General features: G+C 38.3%; 1 protein-coding gene across 1 annotated transcript in view; it reads left to right on the top strand.

Annotated features, from left to right (window-relative positions):
• The window catches only part of LOC122994518 (contactin-associated protein-like 4), a 122,465-nt gene that overhangs the window by 95,565 nt on the left and 4,332 nt on the right, over positions 1 to 22,568 (top strand). Inside the window, exons 18-22 of the mRNA XM_044369244.1 lie at positions 4,993 to 5,232; positions 8,795 to 9,019; positions 10,736 to 10,869; positions 13,862 to 13,949; positions 21,081 to 21,299. Coding sequence (XP_044225179.1) covers positions 4,993 to 5,232; positions 8,795 to 9,019; positions 10,736 to 10,869; positions 13,862 to 13,949; positions 21,081 to 21,299 — 906 coding nt within the window. The remainder of the gene's footprint in view (positions 1 to 4,992; positions 5,233 to 8,794; positions 9,020 to 10,735; positions 10,870 to 13,861; positions 13,950 to 21,080; positions 21,300 to 22,568) is intronic.

The following is a 22,568-nucleotide window of genomic DNA, read 5'->3' as shown; positions in this document are numbered from 1 at the left end:
AAGCTGTATTATCATTGTGCATTTATAAGACTTTCACAGATTTATAAGTAAGTCTACTCATTTGTAGGAATTAATAAGACATAGCGTTGTTGTCTATGAGCCATAATTCCATAAACATTGTATTTATGAGCCTTAATTATTCCTTATACAGATTTACATGGCAGTGAAATACATTGTGTCAATTAATAACCCGTGGTATTGCCTTGCATGGATTTATAAGCCATAGGATTGCTTTTCCAGTCTCTATATTGCCATTTGTATGTGTAAAATATCCACATGCAGCAGTTTCAGGTGAAAGATATTTGCATTCATTGCAAACAGCATCTCGCATTACTCGTTGTATTGTCTGGTGTGGATAGATAAGCTGTAGTTTATTGGTGCAGCATTAGTGTCCGTGTTGGCTGGTGTGTTCAGATATTGGTTTTCTGCATCCCATGAGTATTTCCATTGACTTTAAAAGAAAACCTGGTGTAATCAGTTTCCTTTCAAGGTACTGTTTGATTTCAACTTCACAAAGAGGTTAAATCTAATCATCCTTGATCAAATCATTATTATCCGCTTTTTATGGTTGCTGTTTTCCTCAGCAAACATTAAGGTTTTGCAACACTGCATTCCACATCAGTATGGAAACAACAGAAACAATTTTGTTTAAGTTGTTTCATTTCAGTCATTTATTGAGCAAAAATGTCAAACACTCTCTGGTTCCAGTTCCTGGCTTAAGCAGATTTGATACTTTGATAACATTTCAGACTTTTTAGTGGACAAAATAGGGTATTTAAGAATGTAACCAAATGCTCTTTGACCTACCAGTATTTTACAGATTAGTCTATTAACTGATAACAAGACCCAGAGTCTGCAGCCACACAAGCGTTTCTGTGAGGCTGCACTTAGGCACAGCTGTGCTTTGAGCTAAATCTAATGCTGGCATACTAACATGTTCTCAGTGACAATACTAACATGCTGATGTTTAGCAGGCATAATGTTTACCATGTTCACCATCTTAGTTTAGCTAGTTAACATGCTAACATTTGCTAATTAGCACTAAGTTCAAAGTACAGTTGAGCCTGATGGAAATGGCTTTAGTTTTGCAGGTATTCAGTCAAAGTATTGTGCAAATTAAAATTTTGACCTGTTGATGGCACTAGATGAAAAGTCAGGGGATCACAAAGTTATCACAGTAAATTGTGAGGGGACATATGGATATCTGTACCAAAATTCATAACAATCCATCCAATCAAGACACTTTCTTCAAAACCACAGTTGTCAACCTCATGGTGGCGCTAGAGGTAAAGTCAGAGGATCACCAAAGTCTTCAGGATTCATCCTCTTGGGACCATGAATGTCTAACAATTTTCAATTTCAATCCATTCAATATTTGTTGTAATAATTCAGTCTTTTGAACCAACTGAACAACATCGTCATCCCCAGAGCCCTGCTGCTAGTGTGGCTAAAAACAATTACATGATGATCAAGGAATATGTGCTGACATTATTTACCAGAATTGTTGGCAATGGATGTTTGTATTAAAATGTTTGACTTGACAGTCATGATTTGATGTAGTACAGATATGAAGAATTTGCATATCCACTCTTTGTTTTGTCAAAAAACAGTCACCATTATAAAGTTTTGAACCGACTGAACGACACTGTCATCCCTAGAGCCCTGTGCCAGTGTGGCTAAAAACAATTACATGATGATAAAGAATTAATCATTAGTTGCAGCCCGACTGTACTCTTTGATCATTTATTCAATGTCTACCTCACAAATATGTTGCAGATGGCCCTATTCTGTATGTGTTTATCGCATAATATCCTTTTATCTTGAGACTGTAATTCTCCTGTCAGAGCAGTGTGGTTGAAGCTCTGGCTGCTGCAAAATTTTCCTCTGCTAAAACCCCAGATTTGGGTTTATTCACTCTTCCTACACTTTGCTTTCTGAGCCTGCAGGTTGAGGTTCTTTGTATTTTGAACCACGTACATTGCCTTTGATGATTGCTTTGATCGCTGAGATCATTGAGACCGTAATCGTCTTGTTAGGGCCAAGGTTATATACAGTATGAGGTTGAAATTCTCACTGATCTTGAAGGTCCCACTGATAGCTTTGCTCCTTTGGTCCTAGGTAGAGTTTATCTGCATTTGGATTCTTTGATCTTTGCTTTGATCTTTACTCCAAAAATCCCTCATTATGCTTCATATAAATGGTCTTACCATCCCAGAAGTGATGCTTGTAAGCACTGTCTTCATTTGATGTTTAGAAGCTGTCATCTTTGTTTGAGCTGAAGTTGTAAAGTTGGATGTGCTTTAAAAACCCTCACCAGTTTACCTGTTCAAAGTTTCCAGATTCTGAAGGCATCACTGTCATTGGCTGTTCACAGAATTGAATGTCTACATACTTCAGAATGATCTTTTCTTTAGTCTATCCAAAAACTCATTATGACAAAAGGTAGCAACAAAACCAAACTAAAACTTAAAGGCAACATATTATGCTTTTTTGTGATTTTTTGTTATTTTTATACCGTTATAATGTCAGATGTCTGTGTTAAACATGGTCAAAGTTCCAAAACTTGAGGTGAACGTATGTAGAAATGTTCCCTGCAAGTCAAAAACCAGGGCTTCAGCCTCCCTTGACACTTCGTTTGCAATGTCACCTTTACTTCCTTGTCATCATGATGTCAGATTGTTCACGCATGCCCACAAACAGCCAATGGAATAGACGGAATAGACTGTATGTTGCCTCTAGTACCACTAGAAGTCCACCAAAGGGCAGCTTCCAGAAGATAACTAATCAGAACAGAGTGAGCTCGTTGGAGGGGGGGCCCTTAAAAAGACAGGAGCTAAAACAGCCTGTTTCAGACAGAGGCTGAATTGAGGGGCTGCATAAAGGGTCAGTATAAGATAAATAAAGAGTTGTTGTTTTTTTTTCAACTGTAAATCATGTGAAGATATACCAGCTAAATATAGGTCTATAAATATAGACATGATACGTCCCCTTTAAAACTTACTGGAGATTGAAGTTTCTGAATAACAGTGTTTCTTTAATGGCTACCTGACTTTCCACCAGCAGGTGTAAATAATAAACTTGAACTAATTCAGCTATTGTGAGACAGAAATATTCTACAAATCCCTGGATTACATTACATGACAAAATCTTTTAACGTTCAATCCCAACATTTTTAATATATCCATGCATGACTGTTGCAGTATAGTAAGGTTAGGATAAGACGATGTTTGGGGCATGAAAGACTCCAGCATTACCATTAGTTACCCCAGAACTCCACACCCTTATTCACCTTGCTACATGAAGTAAAAGGTGAAATTATCAAAAGGTGAAAAATTCTGCTCTGCTGCTCTGATTTGGTTACACCTTCCTATGAATTCCTCCCTGCACTATGTCCTGCCCCAGCATTAGATTTAAACAGAAAACATTTTAAATGAAATTAGCAAAATACTATCAAATTGTTGTTTAATTGTGATTCTTGAGATAAAATCATTAACACTTTCAGTCGGTTCTTTTGGAGCTTGGTTAGGAAATTTTCTATGAAACATTCAACTTGTTAAGTCCCCATTTTTGTCAGCTTATTAAAAACTACTCTTCTCCATTGTGTCATTTTGGATTGAGGGAATTTTCACTTCTGTGCTCCTTTTTGTATTGTCTACCTGTTTCAATAATTTACTGTGTATAGCTTGCATCAGAGCAAAGAGAGGGGCACAACTGCGCTCAGAGAGGGGTGAAAAACTGCAGCTGCTGAACAGTAGGAAGTTGTCATCTTCGAAAGCTGAGAGCAAAGTGCTGGCATGTCTGAACTCTGAGGGCAATAACAATTTCAATCTGTGATCTTTGCAGAAATGACAGGTTGTCAGGTTTGAACTCAGTACGTGTGTGTGTGTCTGTGTGTGCAAAGGTAGAGATATATTTTTGATGTTGTTTCACTGTCCTCGGGTTTATAGCTGTTATAAAAAAAAAAAACTGACAAATTGCAAGTGAGGTGCTGGATGTTGCAAGGAAATGTGATGGAAAGGGAAGGAAATCTGCCTTCCTGCTCCATACAGACACATACAGCAAAGCAGTTCACCATCTAGTTAGTCAGTCAACAGCTAGAATGATGCTATACAGACAGACCTAAAGACATCTGATGAAAGTTATTTACCTGAATCAGTTTTCCACCTACAGCTTGTTGCCTCAGTGCTCTTTCATCATTGTGTCATTTCATAAGAAGAATGCTGACAGCTTCGAGCCTCTGGCGGAGCAAAGGAGACATGTGGATCTGCTGTGGATGACAGCAGGAGAAGAAATGAAAAACTGTAGATAAAGAAAACACAGAGACTTGTCAACACACAAAAGCTGGGACAAAGAAAACAGAGTGTATACTGCTATACACAGAAACATTTGTTCAGTGTTTGTTCTAGGAGTGCTAGCATTGATTCCTACATGCTTTAATGCTGATTGCTTATAATATTAGCGGTGAAGCAAATTCAGACACACAGGAAGTTTAAAGATCTCCTCCAGACATGTTTTAAGATGTATGTAAAATGTTCTACTTTTAATAATAATTTGTGTCTGGTTTATCTTGTTAAAATCCTTAAAATGACATCTACTCCTTCTCCCAGAATCTATTAATATGCAAATATATTTCATCTCAGAAGTTAAGCTGCTGGACACAAGATGTGTCCTACGTCACTGTAAAGTCCATTCTCAGTGTATGTGTACTGAAGGCTTCAAGTTTCCACTTCACACTTGTGTAAATTGAACCAGACTTGGTATCCAAACTATTTTTGATGTCACAAATCATGCTCGTAGGCCTGCCCCTTAAAATTGGATTTTCAATGAGCGCAGAGTAACTTTCCACTTTCAGCAGATGAATGTGAAAACATTCAGCTGAAGGAACAACAAGAAAAACACATTTTTGAGTGAAGGGGGACTTTAAAGCAAAACATCATCTGCATAGAGAAATGTAAAGCTAATAAATGTCATGCAATGTTTTTATGTTTTCAGGAGGTACAGCGTCCAGGCAGAAGGGCTTTCGGGGTTGTATTCGCTCTCTGCAGCTGAACGGTGTCACCCTGGACCTGGAGGAGAGGGCGAAGATCACGCCCGGGGTTCGACCCGGCTGCCCGGGTCACTGCAGGAGCTACGGCTCGCTCTGCCAGAACCAGGGCCGCTGTGTGGAGAGAGCCAGTGGCTTCCACTGTGACTGTGGCCTGTCAGCCTTCACTGGAGTCTTCTGCCACACAGGTACACACAGTATACGTTACAGCTGCAATGATTAGTCAGTAAATCAATTCAATATTTTGATAATTGACCAATTGTTTTTGTAATTTTTAAGCAAAAATGCCAAAAATTTGGAGGTTTTGGCTTCTCAGATCAGAGGATTTGAAGCTTTTTTGTGTCATATACGATAGTGAACTGAATATCTTTGGGTTCTGGACTGCTAATCAAAAACAAAAAGACAAAACAAGACATTTGAAGATGTTGCTTTGGGTTTTAAAAAACAGGCATTTTTCATTATTTTTTGACATTTTATAGACAGAACAATTAATCAATTAATCAAGAAAAATAATTGGCAGATTAATCAATAATGAAAATAATTGTTAGTTGCAGCCCTAGTATACATACTTTAAAGAAAGGCAAGTCATACCATTGAATTTCTGCATGTTGACAAATGTTTTCTTTGCTCACTTAGGAAGTTATTTTACAGGTAGTTTTGTATTGAATAAATCTTGAATTTGGAAGGAAAATTTGTGACTTTCCTCTCACTTTCGTGTCAGGCTTTGCAGACCCATAGTGTAGAATGTCACACTCTGTAAAACATGTTTAAGTTCTGTGGACAAAGTCTTAATAAAGCAGAAGACATTTAAAGGGTTTATTCCATCATATATTGCCCTTTAACTCAAAATTAATGGTGCCATCTGCCTTGACCTCTCAGTAGGAGACCTGTCTAACCACTTTACTACATGCTATACAGTGTCACATTATGTCTTCATTCTCTCCCCTCTGCTTTACATTTACTCTAGTTGGCTCATATATCTCATCAGCCAAGGTCAGAGCTGTGTGATGTTACGTGTCTGCTTGTGGTTCCTTTAAGAGGAGAACGAAAGACTAAATACAGGAATTTCCCTGAGAGTCCTTCACTCTGCAAATCAACCCTGAACATAGGATGTGAATAAAAAGTAATGAAGCTAAACATAGAGGTAGAGATCAGAATAAACAGTATACTTACAGTACTTGCAATATTTACGGCCATGTGTAGGTATTTTGCTTCTGTCTAAAGATATATAGGATCTATATCATTCCAGAGAACCTTTCACTGCTTTTACTACACTTAACACTCATCAAGTAATACTTAGCTACCGTGTGACATCAAAGGTTTGATGCAAATTGTTTCTGTTTGATGTGTTGGAGGCTATATTCGTCATCCTTTGATGTGAAATTCAGTACAGTAAGAAATGCGTCATCACATTGACCTTTACGCCTGGGTTCAATAACTTTAGCAATTTTAAGAGACCTCTTCCCACCAACTATTGCTATCTACTCTATTTATCTGCATCTATGTCAGCTGGTCGAGGCACAGAGAGTGTAATGTTTTCGTGAACTAGTGCATAGATCTAGCTGCGTTTAACAAGCTCTGTTTCCTGACGACTTTAAATGTTGCTTCCTATAATTAGTATTTAGTATACTGGTATTTTGACAACAGCTTTGTGTTCTCTGCCAATCTTATTAAGTAACACAAAGTTGTTGAGACACTGTACATATTTTATTGAGCTTAAATAGGCCTGAGCTATTTATTATAATATTGACACAGAGTTGGAAGTTACTGTATATATATATGACTTACACTCTGCCAGGGAAACTATTATTCTCATCCTGATGATATTGAGCAAGAATTCCACTGGAGGAAAAAACAAAAGAGCTGGTGCAAAGTGAAATAAATGGTGTTTGTGCAGGTGGAAGAGTCAATGGATTCAACTTCCAAGAAATCTATCAATAAAACAAATCCAAAGTAATAAAAGACTTTGCTGCTATCAGGGCTGTGAATCACAGCGGCATTAGAATAACAAGGTTTGAACACACATTTAATGCTGTACATGCAATATAGTACAATAGATGTGCTAATTATCATGTCTGTGAAGACTGAAAGTTGTTGAGACTGTTTTAGTGATGTGTTCGTTCATCTATCTGGATAGTAAGAACTGATTCTGTTGTTTTGGATTGCGTTAAAATGTTATTATTAACAGTGTTCACATCATTTTGTCCCCTCTCTATAAATGTAATGTATATTCTGTCGCATTAAACATTCAGCTGACCATTCATAGATTAGAGGATCATATAAATACTATGTAAGCTCTGTGGTTGATAACTTGATATAGAACAGAGTCTGTTATAGAAACATCAGACTCAGATGTATTAAGAAACTGATCCCATCCATCCCCCTGAAAGCTCCTCAGTATATCAAAAAAAATATCAAAAAGTCTTCATAAACCAAGAATTAGTTTAATTTTGGGCCCATAGAGCATGTGCATTAATGTCATTTGTACCATTTATACACACACATATGAATGGTAATGAAAATTATACGGATAAAACTCTTTGTGATTTCAGAATTTCAACCATTAGGTTCTATAGAAATTAAAGTCTCAAAGAGAAGAGGTGGGCTAAAAGTTAGAGAAGCAGGCTTGTGACTGGAAGGTCGCTGGTTTGACCTCCTGGTCCTAAATCACAGACTGGCAGAATAAATCTGAGTGGGGAAAGTGAAAGAACACCCCGTGCCCAACCCTCATTGCCACCACTAATAAGAGTTAAGTGCCCTTGGAGCAAGTCCACCAATCTCTCCTGTGAAGCTGCTCAGTGGTCTCGAGATCACACTGAGGTTGTGAGATCTGGGCCTTCCCGCAGAGAAAAGCACAGTGAAGCCTCCAGGTCAAAATTAAGCTTTCGAAAGCTCTGTAAATTTTCTTCTCTGTTTTCCAGTTGTTTTGTTGGCAACTTTTGTGTTCATGTGTTAACTGTTTGGATTTGGCTTTGTACCTTGTTTTGATTGTAATTGCATTTGGATTCCCAGCCAAAGCACAGATTTGATGAGTGGCAGGTTGGCCTGCTCTTACAGAGGTTTTTCTCTAACCAGATGTTCACATATTCAGTCCCTCCAATAGCCACTGTGTTAGTCAACAGCTAAGCATCCTGTTCAGTTACCCTTAATCAAGATTTCCTGCTCATTTTAAGGGGGGCTTTCATACGTAATCATTTGGTACAGTTCAATGAAGTCTGGTGCATTTGCTCGTGTTGTTCGGATCATTTCGGCTGGTGTGAAACCTGTCAGTTAAGACCACCTGAAAAGGTTTTGTTCCTGATCTAACTCTGGTGCTGTTTGTTTGTTGTGTGACAGAGAGCAACTCAAGTCATTGTGAATACTGTAAGAGGAAATGTGAAATCCCTAAAATGTAGATGTAAAGGTACTTTAAAAACAAGAAAGAAAACATACAAAAAAAAAAAATCACAGGCAGAACTCTTCTTCTGAAAATATCAAAAAGTCTTCATTTATCTCTCAAGGATCAAAAGGTTTGGAGTCTTTGTAGTCTTGCATAAGTCAAAGGCCAAAAATGAAAGATTTTTTAAGGCTGTAGGTTTTGGTAGACAGAGTTGCCTTGGATATCTTGATATCTGTTTGGCCAGCATAGGTCCCAATGTTTTCATAGAACAACTTGTTTTATATAGCTTGCAAAATCAGCTTTCCTTATTCCGATTTTGGCAAATAAAAGCCCGTAGTAAGCATCTCTGTGGTTTGTCCCCCTTACTCCAGAGGTGTCTGCCAGCTTCAAGTCGGGAACGTCCGTCAGCTACACCTTTAAGGAGCCCTACGAGTTGAGCAGGAACAGCAGCGCCTTGCCGTCCTCCATCTACTCTGACATGACCTTGAGAGGAGAGAACATCTCCCTGAGCTTCAGGACGAACCAGAGTCCGGCTCTGCTGTTTTACATCAGCTCCTACTACAGAGAATACCTGGCCCTGCTCATCAACAAGCACGGTGAGGAGGATGCGGCCAATGCTTTTATTATGAAGGAGTTTGTTTGTTTGGCTTGTGTTCAAGTTTGAGGTGGAGTTTCTAATTTTCACTAAAATCGTCTTACCCACCTTGACTTCTCTTTCCTGCAGCTTTTATTTATTTATTTTTAACAAGATTGCACAAGCTTGAGATTGTGTATTGCTTTTTATATATATAAAAAAAACCTCCTTAATCTTTTTCATCCTTTTCCTTACTCCTCTACTTCAGGTCATTCAGCCCATTCAGAGGTTGAGTGTCCTCTATTATTCATGAAAAGCTTCTTATAAGCCTCTCTTCCTCCTTCCCTGCCTTTTTCCCCGAGCCTTCATTCACCCACTTTACATCTTTTTTTAACTCTAACTCCCCTCATCTAGACCCATCCCTCATTTACCCGTTCATTACATGTCTTTTCCTCTCCTTCTTTTCCTACTAAGTTTTTTCCTTTTTTTACCCTTTTTAAGTAGTTTTGTCCACTTCTTCAAACCAGAAATGATCTTATCAAGACATTTTCCTTTTGGCTACTCTTTGTCTCCCGCCCTCAACTTTTTCCAATTACTTGACTCTCCTTTTGTCTCCTCCCAGCCTCTCATCTTAACTCTCCTCTTCCTCTCATCCTCGCTCCTGTCATCTTCTCCCAATATCGACCTTTCTTCCTTTTCCTGCTCCCTCCCTCTCTCTGCTCTGCTCTGCTCTCCAGCTTTACTAGATCTATCAGGATCTGTCAGATCTTTCCTTTCTCTGAATTCACCCCGTCAGCTTCTACCGCCTTTTAATCCATCCAGCCGAGCCGGCTATTATGTTTTATCTCGGGCTGAAAAAAAAAAAGAGTTCACTGGTCTTATCACTGAGACCTGATGAGTGATGCTGAGGGAATAAGAGTTTCGTGGGCGGCTAATGGGTGGCAGGTCAGTGAGCTACTAAATAATAATAAAAGAAAAACTTGCTGATGTGTTTTTATAAACTTCTGGATCAAATAATTATGTTGTTAATGATGTCGTTGTTAAGTATGTTAATTATGTCAGACAGCAGGGCATTAAGGTTTCTTGCTGACCGTGGAGTCGTCAGGTAAATGCACTTATACTGAAGGGTCCAGTTAAATCTCTCAGAGCTTCCTCTTGTTCAGCTTATTTCTTATTTCTTTTCCCCTCTGCTGCAGTTACACCTCCTCAGCCCAAACACAAGACCCATAAATTTATTGTCAGAAACAGCTAGAATTACAACAAATAATAATTCCCTATTTGTATATACACGTTTGTTAGAAAATAGATAGTGAATAAATAGTGAATCACAATAGTGTAATATTCTTTATGGGATTAATACTTGATTGAAATGATAATATATGTTATTATGTATGCATCTGAAGGACCATGTATTATTTCTTATCCTTCTGTTTCATCGTTAAAGCCCATAGACATCACTTGGCTTTCATTCAATCTGCACTTAAAGCTCTTAATATTTGGAAAGTAATTAGATTTTGGGTTGCGTGGGAATTGATTGATATTGATAGGGAATTAGCTCTAATCCTCTTAATATGGAAAGCTTTATTAAATCAGATACTCATCATTCAGATGCATCACTGAAGTGAAAAATAAAGCAAAGATTAGAAGAGAGGACTGGGATGTTTTCATCAAGAGAAAAAGTTTCAGTTGGAAAAACTTCTGTGTGTGTGTGTGTGTGTGTGTGTTTGTGTGGGTGAAGATAAGCTGGAGGTGAGATACAAGCTGGACAGCAGCAGAGAAGCTGAAGTGTTGAGGAGCAGAGTGAGGAGCCTGGCCAACGGACAGCTACACACTGTGACCATCAGGAGACTGACAGACTCTGTGTCTGTGCAGGTAATACACCCAACATACACTGTAATCATAATTTACACCATGTTGCTACAGAGAGTTGGATGAATTCACAATACCGTGTTTCAGGAGATTTGCCTGAAAAGTATGGAAGTATATAGACGACAAAATATTTGAGAGCACAAAACTAATTCTGAGCACTATTCAGTCTGCAAATTAACATTTTAGAGTGTGCAGGAAAAGATTTGTATGAGCAGAATTAGATTTGTGTGCGAGCTAGGACACAATTGTAAATGTAATTTAAGATGATTTAAGTCTGCAAAAGGAATCGTGTAACCACATTTGAACAATCAATAAGGCTTCGCTCTCTCATAATTACCAAAGCTATTCACTCTCACTTTTGGCAAATCTGAGCCGCCTGAGCTAAAACTCAAATTGAGAGGAGAGTGCAATCAATTTGACCTGGAAGTGTCATCCTGTTATACTCCTTCTTCTGCTTTCCAAATAAAAGCTGGAGACAAAGAGCAATGTTTTCATTCATTTAAAAATCTAAATATGTTGATCGTTATTGTTGATTTAGGGCTACCGTATATGCAGGGTTTCCGACGTGCTCTCATCGTACAGACTCAAAAATCATTGACAAGTAGCCCCTTGTGCTCGGCTTGTGCCAAAATACCTGGAGAAATGGGGAGAGTTTGTGTATAATTTAATATCATTTTAATCAATAAAAGAGGAAGGAACAAACAGAGTCTTGTCTCAACAGGACTGTGTTGTTTCTCTCAGCGATAATAAAACCCCAGTGATTACAGAAGAGCTACGGCAGGGCAGCGGGGACAAACTACACATTAGAAGAGAGCTTCAGATGAAATATGAAGCATCTTAATCTTATCTGGATCTACTGAATCTCTTATCTTGTTAACAACAGCCTCAGATGATATATAAGGTAAACTTCATCTAACCAGGACCCAGCAGCCTGAATGTCTGTATAATTATCAGCACCCTGAGATGAAATACAAGGTGACCTCGTCTTGCATGGGTGCAGCCTCCTGATTCACTGTGTTGTGAGGCTTCAGTGAAATATGAGGTGAATCTCATCTTGCCTCTTTCCATCATCTTGAATCATTATATTGTTAGCAACATACTCCGGGGACATCAGGTGAACCTCAACAAGAGTTTCACTGTGTCGTTTCTTGATGGCCAGCAGCCTCGCTGTCTCAAAGCCACATATTATTGTCTCCAAACTAGTCACAGAAGTGGACAGTATCATGTCATCTCCCCTGAGCAGATGTCCCATTGAAAAATGACTCACTGAGGCCTAAATCACTCTGGGCAACCAATACACTGTGTCCTCTGCACTGTTATCAGAGAGGCCAGAGTCCAGCGTTTCCCTCTGAGGGTTTCTTGTTTATCTCACAGCATGCTCCAGTTAGTCCACTCGGTTCATACTCTGGAGGACAAACACTCCTAATATAAAATGAATCATATCAATTGGAAGCAAAGAAAACTTTAGACCTGGAGTTTATCTTTCAATACCAGCAGAACATGCCTGTCATCGTTATTTTTGGCTTTCAACCATTTATAATGATTTTGATTTGAATATGGTTAATTGCTGATTGCTAGCAAATTTACACCAATAAAGAACAATGTCAACTAAGGTTGGTCCTGTGTTGATTATTATTTCAGTTTTGTGCTTATGTGGTACATATAAATAAAATAAAGTTGCGGTTTATCAAATTACCACATCTTAATTGACATGCAGAAACCTTAGGGCCATGCCAGCATCAGCTCTGGGTGGGCCAGAGTTTGCCCTGTTGCACCTGTAACCAATTGCAACTAGAGGTCAACAAATACTATCAGATTTTCAGGTGGTGTTAAGTTTCTCTTTAAGAAATTTAAATCACCTCTCTTACGACACACTAATTTTACCTGTAGGAAGCAATCTGTGATTATTATATTTGCTACAACCATCCAGTGCATCTGTACGGATGTAAACTGTGGCTAGCTAGTAACCAGACTGACCGTTTTTCCTTGTGTCTCTGTTCATGACGAGCAATTTTCTCAACTTGAATGAAGAGGGATCTGATAATGATTGTGCGGACATGTATTTTCCTCAGTTTGGACCACCTTGAACGTAACCCACGTTTACCCAAGTCCACTTGTACCACTTAAAGCTAAGTCTTAAAACATCTGGTGTGTATGAGATGAAGAGGAGCAGATTGCCCATTAATCACAGCTCTTCATGTCCACATGTTGAAGTGTCTATAAGCAAGATGATGAACCTGATAGCCAGGTCAGCGATTTGTGTAGGTAAATGGGTAAATGAGAGACTATGATCTGTGTCTATTTGTTTTGTACACACCACTCAAAAAACCACAGAATCGCATGACACAAAATGTAATTCTGACAGAAACAAAACAGACATTCACAAAATCACCCCCATCAGATTTAAAGAGTGTGCCTTAACTGTTATTTTAATGAGGTTTTCAAGTCAAGTGATACCTCATTGCATTTAAAACTCCTACTCGCAAAGTCAAAGTCAACTAAAAAGTAAAAATGTTATCCCAAAATAAAGTATCTCCTCAGGCGTTGGTGTTACATTGCCTTTAAATGCTGAAGTTTAGTTGGAAACTTCAGTTTTGGCCCCGATTAGCTTTCCTCTCCACGGCCATATGGCGAGGCTTCTCTGTGGAGCAGCCCTCATTAAAATAATCTCCAGTGGAGAATTTCACCCCAGATGACTGAATGTTTTTCACTGAAAGTATGGACTCTGTCGCTCATTTCTCCCACCGAGCTGGTGAGATGAAACATAAAGGGAAAGCTGAACAGTGTGGCAGAAATTCAATTATAAACGGATGTCGTTCCAAATTCAGATATCCACAGTTTTTAAACTTCTGCCCTGATAAAATAATGGCTTGCACAAAAGTAAAACTACTGAGTCATTTCAAATTTACAAACTGTTTTTATTCCATTTGTCTAGTGAGGCAACAAGAACGGTTTTCCCACAATTAGTAAAAAGAATATTTACTGGTTCTTTCAGATCGACCAAAATGCCAGAGAAGACTTCAACCTGACATCTGATGGAGAATTCAACGCCATCAAGTCGCTGGTGTTGGGCAAAGTGCATGGTAAGTGAGGAGGCAGTAAAAGCAGAGACAAGGCCTCTTAAGTTAGAGAGCACTCAGACTCCCACTCATTTGAATAACAGCTTTGAAGTATTTGGCCTCATCTGACACTTAAACTGCACTTTCTTCTGAAAATCTGAAGAAATAAATGTGGCCGTTATTAATAAAATGAAAATATTATTTTGTTTTATCATACAGAGTGCTTAGTTGCTCTGAGTTGAGGTGTAAACAGAAAAGTACTTTAGCCCAAAGTGAAGTTGGATCTGACCGCACAATTTGTTACTTGTTGTGTTATATTTCATTAGTCAGGCTTGTATGTACATATTTATCAAAACTGGACCTTTCAGTTACGTCACATTTTCTTTAGCCACCAAATTATGCTATCAGTTATTACAGATGGGTGAGAAAAGGAAAAAAATACATCAAGTGTCTTATTAAGCATTGAGCCACCACAAGCTGCTAAAAAAGCTTTAATGGGTTTTGCTGGTATGAAATATAAGTCTACAATTCTACTGGAACAATGAACTTGGAAATGAAAGTGGAAAGTTTCTCTGTGTTCACCTTAAATCTGAGTTTAAGGTGTGTACCTATGAGCATGATTTGTGACATCACAAATAATATGGAAGTCAGTCGTGGTCCAGTATGCAACTTACACAAGTGTGATGTGGAAACTTGAAGCCTCCAGTGCACAAACACTGAGAGCGGACTTTACAGTGAAAAAGGAGACATCTAGCAGTTTTTTAGACTTCTTTTCCCAGAATCTATGAATATTTGCAGATTTTTTTAATGAGGAAGAAAAAATAGATGATCAATAATTTTTAATAAGGTAATTGAACTTTTTTGTGGATAAAAGACGGACACAAATTATTATTCAATGCAGAGTATTTTTATATGTCTCAAGGGGATCTTTAAAATAGACTTTGCATAGAAAACGAGTAAACATGCAAAGTTTAAAATATAGTAAAACACATGCAACAGACATTTTTTCAAATCCAGGATAGGGCTGCGATATTTGACCTAACATCTACATCACAATAAATTGTTGATAATTTACCTTTATAACAACGAATGTATTCGCCAGATCTCTTAACACATCAATGTAGTAGACTTTCTTACTTGTATTAACTCAATCCTAATTAATTACAGCATGACCAGTTAAAGATTCTGGACTTCTGGACTAAACTGCAAGCATAACATCTTTTGTCCAGCCCAAATTCAGGAAGTCAGACTGTTTGGTCAAACCTCTATCTGCCTGCCCACACAGTCTCCTCCTTGCTCACTTTACAGAAGTGAACATGAGTCCATTTAATGAATGTTTTATTGCAAAGTGTCATGAACTCTGAGTCTTGTAGTACCATGTTTTATCCATTTAGCTGTGTAGTCCTGGAAAGGGATACAGTAATTGGCTCGGTCATGACTTATTCAGAGACAGACTGAGATATAAGCGGTTAATAACATGAGAGGCTGAGGGCCTGCAGACTGCAGTCGCCACTGCAACAGCAATGTCAAATTTAAATTAAAACACACTATTAGTATATCAGCTTTTTAAAATAGCTTTCATCAGTAGCATCCATCACAATATCACGCAATACCAGGCAAGAAAATTATGAATTTAAATTCTTTAATATACCCAGGAAAGTGTCTTTTTTTATTTCTGCAAGGTTCTTGGCACACTGGTGTGTTTTATTCAAGTGGCTCTTAACTAGCATTTTAAGACAAGCAGCAGTGTGTTGTTATGTGCTACTGCAAATTTTGTATTTTCAGACAGATACATTACAATAGTTTGTCAGTATGTTATGTTGAGTTTGAACTTAATAGATAAAGATAAACTGGTTATTATTCTGTTTTCATGGATATGATGCAGTTTGTTTATGTCTGTGGAAAGCCTTTAACCAACCTTGGAGAATTTTAATTGGACTTGACACAAGCAAGCATGAATATGTGTCATGATTGTATTTTATATTAGTTTTTCTTTTGATTAAATTAAAAAGAGACTTTGACTGTCACATGCTGTAATTGAAGCATTGGGGGCCTTTCTGCTCTATCAGTACTTAAAAAAATGTAATTACTTGGCATTTTTAGGCATGAAAATGGTCAAAATTGTCATCAGTTGCTTCATTCCAAAACATAGTTTTTGGTTTTGGCTTTCAAATATCCATATCTGGTGAAAACAAATTTTACATACTATTTATGGGAACAAAGTTTCATAATGAAAGTAAATAAATCTAAATTGTAAGTCACATGAACATTACATATTTGATGGTGTAGCTAATACACATTCTCCAAGATTTTTCTTTTTGGATGTAAAGCTCCAGCATGTTGTAACTCAGTGCAGTGTAGCGCAGTGTGTTTTAACCCCGTCATGTCAGCATGACCAGTCCTCCCCTCTGTCAAACTAGAGGAGACAGAGAGTCAGACCAGGATCAGAAAAAACAGCAGGGAAGTGGATTTTCTGTCGTTCCCTGCCGACCCTGTCATCCATCAGCCTAACTAATGGACCCGGAAGGAATACAGAGAGACAGAGAGGGGGGGAGCGAAGTGATGGAGTGACGTGTTTTAGCTGAGCAGAGCTTTCAGGATGCAGTCATGTTTCCTGATGCCTGTACACTGCTTCAGCTGCTCTCATCAACTTGCAGATGTGTCCTGGTAAAACCACAGTCACCTCTCAGTCATCTGAGCAGACACTGATGCAGCTGATTAGAGTGGAAATTTTGGCTTTCACAGCTGCTGTTTACACCGCTGTGAAGGAGTGGAGGTGAATGATGAAGGGATTTAAGTCAGTAAAATGAACAGATAAGGGACGAGAGCGCACATCTGTCTTGTGGCGTGATAGATGCAGACTGGAAGCTGAATCCCTGACAGTCTGTCTGCTGTAATGAGTTTGTGTGCATCTGTATGTATGGCATTCTTTCAAATTGAAAGACAAATTAGCATTATGAATACCAGAGGTGTGGACTCAAGGCACAAACTTGATGACTTTAGACTTGACAAAATCAAAAAAGACTTGCAACTCGACTTGTACTTTAACACCAATGACTTGTGACTTCACTTGGACTTGATCCTTTTGACTTTAAAATACTTGATACCTTCCCCCAAGCCCAAAGATTAAGTATGCCATTTAAAAAGTGTGCTGCGAATCAATTCATTTCCCTTCATTTCCTGAATCAACTAACATTAACGCTATTCATTCCCAGCAAGTCGACACTTAATGCCCAAGATCCACTATGTTTGAAACAATCCGACAGCATCCAATCAAGTTACAGGATGGAAACATGAAGAACTAACACTGAGTGCAAGTTGGAAAAAATGAAATGATCAAAGATAATTTCACTAGCACAAAAAAACGATATGGTGGTCAACAAAGGAGGAAATTGCAATATGCGAAACGTGCGGGTTGAAAATTAAAGACGGAGACGCAACAACTTCCAACTTTGTTCGACATTTGAAGTTGCACAAAGAACAGTAAGTCTAGGCTAATATTAACATAGTTAGCGAGTGAATGCTTGACTAACGTTAGCTTAACAGCTAAGTAACTAGCTAGTTAAATCAATGAGGCTGGAAACTCACTGTTACATTGCATATGTCACACCCTGCCTGGACTTGGTGTGTTTTTTGGTCTTTTTATGTTCTTGTGTTCTTTGGGGTCTCCTGGTTTGCACTTCTGTTTAGTCCTTCGAGTCATATGGGTTTGCTATAGATTGCATCAGCTCAAAATAAATACATGTAAAAAGCTAATGTTAAATGGTAGATTGTTCCTGTTAAACAGATGGTTCTCATTTCCTACCTGTGCCCAAAAGATATTGTCCCATAGCAACGTTCCCCCCTCACTCATCCCACAGTACACATTTCCACAACACCATTTTGTTCCTGGTAGCTGAGCTCCTGCATATGCAGAGTCTGGAGGTGTCACCTAAACTTTCAAGTATCATTGAAGAGGGAACGCAATATCTGCCTGCTATTCTCAGAAGTGCTCAATCTACCCAGTATTTGTCCTCACCTTCAAGATCTAGAGGACCCTGGTTATTCACCATCATGCAACAGCAGGACCACATCTGATTTACTGTGCTTAGTTGAGGGGAACTGGTTAATCCCAAATGTGGTACTCCTTTATCCACCTAATCGCTCATTCAACGAGAATATGGAATCTGGATATGGCCTGGGTACTCTCGGTTTCCTCTCTGCTGAACTGGCTTTGGAGCTTGAAAGGTGGAATGATCAATTTGGCTCCAACATCCTCCAACAGCCCTGGAATGAGGAAGCCCTTGTCTGCCGTGATCTCATCCCCTGGCTCCAGTAACTCCAAGATTCCTGACTGCCTTGTCAACTCCTTGTCAGAGATTGAGCCAGTGAATAATTTGGAAGCAAAAGTGATTGCACCACAGGGTGCGACTCCAATTAAAGCCTTGAAGGTAGTGTAGCTCTTGTAGGTGGAAGTGAAGGGTAATTGCCTCTGGGCTCTCACATCTCAACTCTGTGCAGTCAACGATGACCCTCAGATTTGGGCTGTACTGCTGGAATTTCACAGATATTGTTCATCTCACCTGCTCCCACGTCATCCAGATTTGAACGGATCTCAATACAAAGCACAAGTAATTGGACTGTGTGATTAAAACCCAACTCACTGTGGAAGTGCTCACTCCAAATATCTCTGCCAAAACTTTCTCCCTAAGGCCAGCAGCAATATCCAGACAAAACATGAAAAACTCATCAACAAGCAGTTTATGTCTGGGGTTTGGCCTAATGACCTCTTTCTCTACTGTGACAATTCCAATCCCCCATGTTTGGATGAGAACCTTGTGAAATACCTGAAGTCTTCATCACACAGACAACATCTATCTAGTAGGAATCCAGAGAGAGTAAAGCATGACACCAGTTCATACAATTCCTGTATTTTTTCCAGTGCCTCAACAAGTGCACCTAATTAAATAAAAACAAAGAGTAAAAAAAACATGAATATTTTGTGTTAATAAACATTTTTATATATAGAAGCTCAAAGTTATAAATCTTACATAGTTCACTGTCAGTCCGATTAGCAACTTGAGACAATCCAGACAACATTTTGGGTAATCTCTATAAACAGATATGTGCATATGAATGTAGATACATTCACAAAAAGCTAATTCGGTTCTGAGATTGCATATTGGCCAATGCATTCTGCCTCTTTTGCTCTCTACACAAACTGTTTTACCTGTATACAACCAAAGCCCATTCAAACGCGATTGGTCAATACTACTGGGACTACAAAGGAAACCAGAACGTTTCTGATACCAAAATCTAGTCCTGTTGCCTACAGATTCTGCATTCCTATGCATATATCTGTTTATAGAGATTAAGCTATTGTTGATAAGTATTGTATAGTTTGTTTGCTCTTAACTACGGTTGGTGGCTAGTTGAACTTTTCATCTTTTTCAGGAGTTAAATGCTGTCACATACCATTATTAAATAGTGGAAAAGTAATGTTAGGACATTCATCTTACTAACATGTATAAATTGTCAACCCTAGCTTGACTACTAACATCATAACTTCTAGCATATGCTAGATGCTACTTAATATTGCAAATATAAGGTTGTCAACCACTTCTTTTTGCTCTTTGCTGTGTCTGGCGTGGTTTATTTTCTCCCCAGTTATTCCACATAAATCTGGAAGGGACATGAATAAATACAGCAAGACAGGACAGAAACATACAAAATTAATTCTGTTGTGGTACTGGTTAACAGTGCCTTAGTTCAGTCGCGTTTGTTTTAATAAACTTGTTTTAAAAAATAAATACAAATTTTAAAAAGCATTCATGATTTGTAATTTTAATATATTATTTATTATTATGTTAAAATGGCATCACATTTGGTGAAGAGCCCATTTTAACTTATTTAGGACTTGAAACACAAAGTTTAGGACTTGGGACTCACCAGTCTTGACTTAGGACTTGACTTGGGACTTGATTTAGGACTTGAGTGCAAAGACTTGAGACTTACTTGTGACTTGCAAAACAATGACTTCGTCCCACCTCTGATGGATACTGAACTGATGCCAGTTTGTGTCCTTACTCAATATAATTAATGAATGCACATGTGAGAGTCTTACTAATGTCCCACAATGAGGGAAAACAGGGGAATCTGCAGCCGAGTCAGTGGACCTGTTCGTGTACGTCATGAATACGTTTTGAGTTAAGCTAAGGTGGCAGGTAGGCGTTTCAGTTACAGTAGAAACGTCATACCTATCCCAAAGACTTGAGCAAAACACTGAAAGGGAGTGTAATTGCTTCAAGATAACGGTAAGACTTGCCAGTATGTGAATATGTGGATGATTTTGTCATTTCTCTTCAATCCTCATGTGTAGATGATAATCAGATTGCACTGTATGTGCATCTGCAAGTACATGCTGCCTTTCAGTGCATGACAGTTAACACAAAAACAGTTACAACTGCCTAAACATATGTCACCGCTCGCATGCAAACATCTGTAATGGATTTTTTTTTTTTTGTATATTAAGTATATAAGTCTGACAGAATAACGGCACTAATATTCAGGGATAATGTATTACTAGCATTGAGCTTCTCCTCTGTGCTGTTGGGATGCTATTCCATAGCACAATAACCTCTACTAGGAAGATATCGAGACTCTATTTAGTAACAAATACACTGTAATAGAACTATTTCACTCTAGTGAATGGACCATAAGGATTGTGTTTTCTGTTTTCAGCTTTTTTCTAGATATGTTTACTCAAGTACTGTATTTAAGGTAGCTGATCTTTACTTGAGTATTTTAATTTTCTGCTACTTTATACATCTACTGCACTACATAGCAGAGGGAAATATTGTACTTTTTACTCCACTACATTTATTTAAAAAGTTCTCTTACAAGTTACTTTGCAGAGTAAGATTAACAATATATAATCAACATAAATTATTTATTATTATAGGTTAAGATATATAGGTTATTTAGGTTAAGATATTAAAGTAAAGTTATCACCAATGGGTTTTAAGTTTGTATCATGCTGAGAAAAATGTGATGAAATGATGAAATTAGAAAGCAGAAAAAAGTTCAGGGTAGTATTTGAATGTACTTTTCAAATTTTGTAATTTGCATCTCTTTCATGCAGTGTAAAATATTGTTATAAACCTTCTCTCTCTTCAGATTCTGATGAGATGGATCCAGACCTGGCCAGGTTGGCATCTCTTGGTTTTACTGGCTGTCTGTCAGTGGTCCACTTTAATTCCATCAGCCCTCTGAAAGCTGCTCTGCTCCACCCGGACACCAGCCCTGTCGTCATCACCGGACCACTGGTCCAGTCCAACTGTGGCTCCTCAGCTTCGGCCAATCCCTACGCAGCTGAGAACACACACCACCTGTCAGGTAAAAAAGGAGGTGCTCCTCATGTCCAAAAGTGTCCTTGAGAAAGACACTAAACCCCAAGTTTAGTTGTGTGAGTGTTCACTAACCAGGGTTAAGTGTGCAGTTCTGTAAACCAAGAGCAAGGAGCAAATGTCACGTAATATTTCAGAAGTGAGGTTCATCTTGTGTTTTGACAGTTTATTTGTAGCATGGAGACTTCTAAATAGCTGTACCTGCATATAAACCTAGAAATCACAAAGCAAAACAAATAACACACATCACATATTGAATTTTAAGAAGCACCTTAAAGAGTTGGAGGTACACCACTGTATGTAGAAGCTCTGGACGACAAGCAAAACACAGTTAAAGGATAAGGTTGCTGATTTTCAAAACTTTTCTTATTATCAACAAATCTTGTGTGCTGTACCTATCATACCCTCTTGAATTTGTACTAAAGTTATTTACAACTTACAACGTAGTACAACAAGCTAGCACAGCTTTGTAAACAGAACCATGTTCCCGCACATGCTCAGTGGTGTCTATCTACTCTCCGTACACTGAAAATGTGATCACTGTTATTAGTCTTTGAAGCCATTTCTAAACAAACCACTGCGCCCAAACTCCTCATGATGAAAAAAACACATTACCCAGTGCAACAGTGTGGCTCATTGACGTGTTTTTAATAGCTTTTGGACAACAACGGAGGTCTACGGCACAGAGCAATAAGATATATCAGGGTTTGGATACACACACACTACTTGTTAGTAGATCAGTTCATTGTTGGTTTGGCTCTGCACATGAGATTTGTTGACAATAAGAAAAAAAAAGAAAATTGTTGTAGCTATATCCTTTACAAAGCATCTTAAAAAGTCAACGAATGTAGAGGCTCAGAACTGGACAACAAGCTAAATAAAACACAGTTAAGCATTAAAGAAGAGGCCACAGTCAATGCAGCTGACAGAGACAACAACTGAGAGTATGTTTGGCTTAACTTGTCAAGCCAGAAGCCCTTACTAGTAGTAATAGTATGCCAAGCTACACTGCTCGACTCATTCAGACTATTTTTTTCTGCAGCATTTTACTAACTAGACAAATTGAGCAATGACAAACATTTTGCAATACAATAGGCTGTTTTTGTTGCAATACCTAATAATGATAAAAACAAGAATATGTGTTTCTTAGGACAGATGTTAAAACATGTTGTGGTTAATGGAACATACAGTCACACAGAGAAGCACTTACCCCACACAGCAAGGAAGTTTTTGATGATATTGCCTAATTACCACTGAT

Source organism: Thunnus albacares, chromosome 12 (assembly GCF_914725855.1).
Source record: "Thunnus albacares chromosome 12, fThuAlb1.1, whole genome shotgun sequence".
In the NCBI taxonomy this organism is placed as follows: domain Eukaryota; kingdom Metazoa; phylum Chordata; class Actinopteri; order Scombriformes; family Scombridae; genus Thunnus; species Thunnus albacares.
Note: the sequence above shows the minus strand (reverse complement) of the source record. Positions and strands in the feature narration are given on the sequence as shown.